Source organism: Mizuhopecten yessoensis, unplaced genomic scaffold (assembly GCF_002113885.1).
Source record: "Mizuhopecten yessoensis strain PY_sf001 unplaced genomic scaffold, ASM211388v2 scaffold8577, whole genome shotgun sequence".
In the NCBI taxonomy this organism is placed as follows: Eukaryota; Metazoa; Mollusca; class Bivalvia; order Pectinida; family Pectinidae; genus Mizuhopecten; species Mizuhopecten yessoensis.
In genome coordinates this window covers 66,339-74,516 of record NW_018407617.1, presented here as the reverse complement: position 1 = coordinate 74,516, position 8,178 = coordinate 66,339, and the positions used below count along the sequence as shown (strand labels likewise).

General features: G+C 36.6%; 2 protein-coding genes across 2 annotated transcripts in view; one reads left to right on the top strand and one right to left on the bottom strand.

The window, feature by feature from the left end:
- LOC110456255 (transmembrane protein 14C-like) overlaps positions 1-4,941 on the top strand; it is a 9,397-nt gene extending 4,456 nt beyond the window's left edge. Inside the window, exons 3-4 of the mRNA XM_021506868.1 lie at positions 1,905-1,992; positions 3,108-4,941. Coding sequence (XP_021362543.1) covers positions 1,905-1,992; positions 3,108-3,153 — 134 coding nt within the window. The 3' untranslated portion in view covers positions 3,154-4,941. The remainder of the gene's footprint in view (positions 1-1,904; positions 1,993-3,107) is intronic.
- LOC110456252 (p21-activated protein kinase-interacting protein 1-like) overlaps positions 4,495-8,178 on the bottom strand; it is a 24,893-nt gene continuing 21,209 nt past the window's right edge. Inside the window, exons 8-9 of the mRNA XM_021506864.1 lie at positions 6,843-6,969; positions 4,495-6,075 (exon numbers count right to left, since the gene is read on the bottom strand). Of these exons, the coding sequence (XP_021362539.1) occupies positions 5,581-6,075; positions 6,843-6,969 (622 nt within the window). The 3' untranslated portion in view covers positions 4,495-5,580. The remainder of the gene's footprint in view (positions 6,076-6,842; positions 6,970-8,178) is intronic.

The window sequence follows — 8,178 nt, the reverse complement described above, 5'->3', positions numbered from 1 at the left end:
TTATATTTTACATTCTGTACTTTTTGTAGTGTCCCAGAAAACATGTCTGGGTCACGGTCAGCACCAAGATATGTTGTGAAAAGATTCATGTAGCACAACCAATTAGTGTTTTTAAGTGATATTTTGATGACGCTGTAAATGTTTTTACATCTATTACCAAGGATTTAACAACGTGTAGCCAAATCAAGTCATTTCGGTACATATATAACAAGTAATTGTACATAGCTAGCTCACCTGGCCCGAAGGGTTGAGCTTATGCCATGGTGCTGCGTCAGTCGTCAGTCCGTCATCAACTTTTTACTTAAGCAACTTCTTCTGAATAACCAAGAGGCCCAGGCTAATGATATTTGGCCAGTGGCATGCTGGGATGAAGGGCTACCAAGTTTGTTCAAATGAATGACCTTTGCCCATTTTCAAGGTCACAGGGGTCAAATATGTTGAAACTTTTAAACAATTTCTTCTAAATAACTAAAATGTCTAGGGTGTTATTTATTGAGCCAGTAGCATGCTTGGATAAAGGGCTACCAAGTTTGTTCAAACAAATGACCTTCACTCATATTCAAGGTCAAAGGGGTCAATTGTCTTAAAACTCTTTAAACGACTTCTTTTGTATAACCAAAAGGTCCAGTGTGATGATATTTGGCCAGAAGGATGTTGGCATGAAGGGCTACGAAGTTTGTTCAAATGAATGAACTTCATCCATACTCAAGGTCACAGGGTCAATTGTCTTGAAAACCTTTAAACAACTTCTTCTGTATAACCAAAAGGTCCATGGAGATGATGTTTGGCCAGAATGATGTTGGTATAAAGGGCTACAAAGTTTGTTCAAACAAATGACCTTCACTCATATTCCAGGTCACATGGGTCTATTGCCTTAAAAACCTTTAATCGACTTCTTTTGTATAACCAAAAGGTCTAGGGTGATGATATTTGGCCAGAATGATGTTGGCATGAAGGGCTACGAAGTTTGTTCAAATTACTGACTTTTGCCCATATTCAAGGTCACAGGGGTCAAATATGTTGAAATCTTTAAACGACTTCTTCTGAATTGACCTTGACACACTTTCATGGTCACATCTGGTCCATAGTGCATAAATCTTTAAAAGTCATCTTCTCAATAAACAAAAGGTATAAGGTGGTGATATTTGGCAAGTTGCATTCTGGTAGAAAGGGCTATGAAGTTTGTTCAACTTTAAATGTCCATGTTTGACTTTCAAGGTCACAGGGGTCAAATGTGTTTTAATCATTTAACAGGTTCTTCTGAAGTCAAGACACTGATATTTTGCCTGTAGTTTTATTTTAGTCCACTTTTAAGGTTACAATTGTGAGATTAATACCAGATGAGCGATGCAGGCCCATTGGGCCTCTTGTTTAAAAAATCTTCTTCTCCAGACTTTATCTAAATTGTTAATTTCATTACCAGGGCCATCCGTTCTCCCTTTGGTAGGTGGTAAAGTTTACAATAGTTTATAACTTTTTGGTATATATATTCAAACCTGGTTTGAATAATTATGAAACAAGATGGCAATAAGATGGTATGAGAAAAATAGATCCTGTCTTGCCCAAGGGGCTGGAGGGGTGGGACCCAAATGGGGAAAATTTCAAAATCTTCCTCTTCAGACTCGGATGTACTTCAATCAACTAATTTGTAAATATCCTTACCCCAGGTCATCTGCTCCTCTTTGGGAGAAAAAAAAAGAAATTTCTCCAGGTTTTGCCATGAAGGATAACAAGCAGACCTCTGGTTTGACCACCTGAATTGTTCAGTTTGCAGCAAACCTGTATGTGTTAGCTGTAGACTTGAGACAAGGTTTTATGGTTCACGCAAGTTCATGTCAACAGACCAGATGTTCATTTTAAGGCGAGTGAGACCAGAATAATGCTTTTGGTTTTCTCTATTGTAGTGGTCAGTGGCCTCCTGTTGACGGTCATGGGGTCAAGGTTCTATAAAACACACAAGGTCATGCCTGCAGGGATAGTTGCAGGCTTGAGGTAAGCAGTAATATTTTCTGGTAAATATTTTTAATAGTCAATTAACTTATTGAAATAATTAGAGCAATTGTTTTGTAACCTGACAGCCAATTCTTGATATACTGGTTTTAGCTCACCTGCCCAAAGGGCTAGTGAGCTTCTGTCATGGCGCGGGGTCTGTCGTCCTTCTTTCGCTCTCTGCATACTTGTCTACTTTTGAAATTTCCATGGGGGAGATTACGCATGCTCAGGATATAAACCATGAATAAAATGTTTGTATGTACACCCTAGAGAAAAATACACTTTTAAATGGCATCTTTTGGTCTGTTCTTTCAGGTGAAATCATCAGATCTTAGAAATATTAATGATTCAGTAAAAATGCTCAATTTTAGGTTCCAAAATAGGGAGTCTCCCTCCAAAATAGGTCGAGTTGGCAAGTATGCGTCTGTCAACTTTTCCTTTAAATGACTTCTTCTTGAGAATGGACAGGCATAGGGTCATATTTCTCTCAAAGTTTGAGAACCTAAATGACCTTGACCTACTTTCAAGGTCACAGGGGTCAAATGTGTAAATGACTCTTTTCAAAAACCTAGAGCCACAGGGTGATGATATTTGGGATTAAGGACTTGCAAGGATTTTTCAATTTAATGACTTTGTTAGACTTTAACCCTTTCACCACTGTAGACCATAATGGACTCATCCAGAGGAATGTATGGTATAGTCTACTCCAGTTACCTAGGGGTGAAAGGGTTAATGTGACAACGTCCTTGATGTTATCAATTAGTTCAAGTTTCTACCATCTTTTGGTCACATTGCAAAGTTCATACATTTGGCAGTTAAAGAACCAACTTTACTCAATGTTTTCATTGTTTCCTACTGCTTCCGTGAGATTTACATTTATTCTTCTTATGTCGGCTAGTACTCTAGAGCAGCGTGACGTTACCATAGTTTTTATACGTTTGTTGAATTTTCACTTTGATAGGTCTAGGTGAGGATGAAATTGGTAAGCGATGAATGACATGTGAAATTTGAGAAAGATCCCCCCAGTACTTTTTTGAAGTTAGCACTAACATAACAAACATTTTTTTTTTTTTGTACATTTGTAAATATTTAAGTGTTTTTGTATTTGTTTTTAGTGTACTCATGGTGGTGAGATTTGGCTACAGATTGACCCAGAAGTAGAGAGAGACGAGACATGTCCAAGCACTATGGAATGTTATCAAATAACTTTTCCTCTCAGACTGCTGGAGACTTTGGAGAACATTTAAAGTATATTTGTTATGCTTAGGCCATGAAATGGTATGGAAGTGTTAAATTACCCATATCAATACATACCACTTTGTCTTCATTCATTTTACTGCCTTCACTTAAAACTCTAATACTTTGCATTCAGAACCATAATGTCACAAATGAGTTAGCATTTAAGACTTATGGTTCATAAATATATAGCTGACATCAAGCCATCTCCATTTCCATATAAACCTTTGTTATTGCTCTGCTGGCTTTTCCCCAAATGATTTGAATGCAACTATACAAATTTCCAGACAAGTACACATCTCAAATGAATTCACGTTGCAGAGTTGCAGTTGTACTGCAAAATTATAGTATGATTTTGGCTTCAGTCCCTCAAATTTTCAACTTATTTTGTTAAAAAAGGTGAATGTGCCTGAATGGGAAAAAAACCCAAAAAACTTGGAAAACCTTTTGAACATCATTCTTTTACAAATTTACATAGCAGTGCCATTGTTCCATAATTTTCCATATATGACAAACAATGTACCTGGTATGAATTCTTTTTAGTTTTTCATTCAGTCAGTCCTTTTAATGTACACTAAGTACGTGGGTGATATTCTGGTGCTGTTTTTTCCCTGTTAGTGTTATATTTTTTTGTAATACATGTATATTTACTTAAAGGAGGCTCCACCCTTTCACAATTAAATCATTTAACCCCGAAGACACATTTGAACTCTTCCATATTAAAGGTTGGAATAGTTCATTATGAAATTTCTGGTTAAATTAGTTAACCAGCAGAATTCGTTGAAGCATTAACATAATTGTTATGCAGCTATGTAGAGGTGATTTTATGAAAATCTAAGCATTCTGGAAGACTGGATTTTATTGGAATTTGAGTTTTTGTCTATTTTAATATTTTCCATTGTTTGGCACCTGGTGTGATAATCCACAAGCTAAAAGTAAACCAGGATACATAGTTTCATACAATGAGAGTGAAAAATTGTACAAAATGATGGAAATAAGTTAAAATTATGATATCAGAATTGTCAATTTATGGTTCTTTTACGGAACCAAATTACTCTCAATCATGTACAGTTGGGACATCATTCCACAGCCATTAGCCCATTGTATATCTACATGTCAGGTACATATGTAACCAGAGGCTAAAGCATGTTAGCCCATTGTATATCTACATGTCAGGTACATATGTAACCAGAGGCTAAAGCATAGCTCATTGTATATCTACATGTCAGGTACATATGTAACCAGAGGCTAAAGCATAGCTCATTGTATATCTACATGTCAGGTACATATGTAACCAGAGGCTAAAGCATAGCTCATTGTATATCTACATGTCAGGTACATATGTAACCAGAGGCTAAAGCATGTTAGCCCATTGTATATCTACATGTCAGGTACATATGTAACCAGAGGCTAAAGCATGTTATGCCATTTACACTTGCATTTTCATAGGGATCTTGATATTTTACAAAACACTACTTTCAGAGTTAGTGCACTGCATTTGTTAAGATGATTTACTGGACGAAGCATAACATGCTCGACAACAAAAAATCTAAGGACCTCTAGATTATGAACTGGTATAAGAGTGTGATTTGTTTTTTAAGTAAAATCTGGGCCTGTATTCATGAAACCTTTTTAAGCTAAAGATCGGATTTTGTGCTTACGCCCAATTTATTATACCCGAGCTATAAATTAATAAAAAAAATACTTATTTGACAAGGATTTGGAAATATTTTGAAGAGACTTGAAGCCAGCTACTGTTTTCAATATTTACATTTGACTTTTTGATTGTTTGACACAATTTAAGCGAGTTACAAGAAAGTTTATTTGAGCAGAGTCCATGCTTGAGCATGAGAAGAGTTTCATGAATACCGGGCCTGGGTGCATGTTATACAATTGAAATAGAAAAGGTTCATCTGCACTCTTGGAACAATTATTAAATGTGAAAAAAATCACCAAATGATATAATATTCTTTTGACTAGGTCGCTTCCCATTGGGGGTATTTGTGTCAGAGGTTTAAAGGATGAAATATTGGTTCAGACTTTTATATAGTCAAAACTGTATTTGATCAAAGTGTTTGAGTTTTTAGTAAACTTGTGTGGCCGTAGAAATGATTTTAATTGGGGTAACATTGCAAGAGTTGAATAAGGATTTAGCGATACTGTACATGTATATGGTTAAATCCTTGCAGTGTTAGTAATCAAAAGCCTTAACATTTGAGAATATATTTTGAGAGTAATGGGCAGTGTAAAGTAATTTGTGCATGTAATTCATGTTTTCGTTATAAAACTAACGGAATACATAAACAAAATGAAACCAATTTGTTTTTGTAAATAAAATAATTTTATTGTAAATTAAGTTTTGATTTTCTTCCTTTTGGGTTGACTTTCTAGAATGATTCCTTTCCTTTTAGATTTTTCACTTCTCTTCCCCTGGAGTTGTTTTAGTTTCTCAGGACCTTTGTCTTTGACTTTTTTGCTATGTTTCAGTTTCTTTCCTTTCACTTTTGTGTTTTCATCTTCACTTTCATCCTCAATGTTCACCTCTACTGTTTCACATGAAACATTAACTCCAGAATCTTGTGAATCTGTTTCAGCCTTTCTTTTCCAAGATACTTTCTTGGAATTTCCTGATTTTCGATTAGCCACCGTCTTTTGTGATTTCTCCTGTGATGTGTCTATCAGTTTTTTATCAGCAGCCATCTCCTGTGATGTGTCTATCAGTTTTTCATCAGCCTGGCAATCTGTTTTTGTGCCTTCTTTGGGTTTGCTTTTGAATAAAGACACTGCCATGCATGTCAGTCTGAAGGTGGTGTTGTGGGAAATGACCAGGGATGTGTCCACTTTATCCTGTAATACACAACATAAGCAGATACAGAATTATATAAAGTTATCATTGATAGCTAAACATTGCCATACAAACACACAAAATACAACCACATCCTCTTTTTATACAAAATTGAATTCCCTTTGCCCAAAGATGCTCTAGAACAAATTTGGTTAACAAAAGAAGGATTTTTATCTTCTATTTTCCCTTATGGGCCGGGCCCACCCTTCTGCTCTAAAGAGGGGGCCAAAGCCCAAGTTCATACACAATCGAATAGTCTTTTAACCCTATTGATGCTCCAGACCACTTTTGGTTTGAATCCCTTCATTTGTACACAAAAAAAACATTTTCCTCTATTTCCCCTCTGCCCTGAGCCTCCTTATATACAAAGATGCCCTAGATTTATTTGTGTCAAAATCCCTTTATTGGCCGAGAAGAAGATTTTGTAAGATTTATCTCTTTTTTCCCCTCACAATTGGCCCCTTCTGCATTTATAAACGAACAGGCTCCGGAGTTCATAACTTGACAAGTAAGTTATTTTATCATTGGGCTTTATTCAGCAACATTCTTTTTGTAGAATTTTAACTTGGGTTAAATTTTTCTGCAATTAATTACCAGTAGCTAATTTGCTTTTGTAAGGAGACAAAAAATATTACAGTTACAGGGAGGGTTGATTACAGACACTGACCCCATTCTATGTGGGGAGAGAGATTATTTGCAAGCGGGTTTTATTTGTGGTCAAATTTGTAGTAAAGAACTTTATTTCATATATTTTTTTTGTATGACATACCTCTGCCATCTGTACTTGGAATATTTTGATGTGTCCATCACTGGAGGCGGTGAACAACCAGTGGTTGTTTTCATTGCTCTCTTCACCTTCCTTCACTGGGGCAGGAACAATTGACATTGCCCTAACTCTGTAAATATTTAATACAGCATTAATTTACAAATGGAATTTTATACTTTAATTAAAAACCTGCTGACTAATGTACAGTGCAGGACTATAAGCATCCTCGAAACTCCAGGGGCTACCCTCACTTTTGCTTTCTGCACCCCTGGAATATGTCATAGCAAAATTGAAGGCACGAAAAGAGCTGTTTTATTGGTCTCGGGTAAAAAATACCTGACCAACCGCTAGGCTAATACTTGTCCTTTGAAGATTACAAAGGAGTGACATCCAACTTCAAAGCCAGTCAATTTTTACCGTTGAGCGATCGCAAGATTCTTTTGATGTACATCAAAGGATCGAACAAGTCTTCTTGTCTCGTCAACAAGGTGGTGTGCACACCTAGCCTTCGATTTTGCTCGGACATATTCCAGGGGTGCAGAGAGTGAAAGTGAGCGTAACCCCTGGTTATCAAGGATGGAATATAAGCTGTAGCAAGGATTTAATCCCTAGGGGTAGTAATGACACTGAGGAATTCCTTCCAATACCAAATGGTGAGGCAGGACCTCAGGTCTAATTCTAGTAGCATGAAAGTAGTATCTTCTCTTCATGGCCACTGATTGTATATTTGGTTAAATGGTGGTGATCTGAACTGACTCTCTATGGTATGCCCCAGAAAGTAAGCCCCAAGGGGTAGAGCTGGATCCCTGACCTAATCCTGGTAGCATGAATAAATTTGTGCAATTTTCTCCAACATTTACATAAATAACAATTAACAATTTATTTCATTTATTACACTTGTATCAATTTGAATAAAAACTTCTCATGTTTCCACATCTAGCTATGTCTGATGGATATAGGGCATCTCACTTCCAGTTCAGACAAACTAAAAACAATCAAAAACAGCTTGATCATTTATCATAATATGTTGGTTATTATACCATTTTTCTCTGGCAACTACAATACAAGAGGCCCATAGGGCCTGTATCGCTCACCTTGATATCTAAGCAATCATGGCAGAATATTCTCCAAATGAGATCCAAGGGAATATGCCAGACCCCAAGGCCAATCCTTGTAGCATATATATCTGTATTCAATTTTTCATGCCCAGCAATTTTATGTATGGTTATGGGGTGGGGATCTCAACTGTTTCCAAGCTGTGACGCAGAAACTAGGTCCCTACGGTTGTGGCCAGACCCCAGGATCAATTCTAATATCATGACTGCATTTGTCTCTTTTT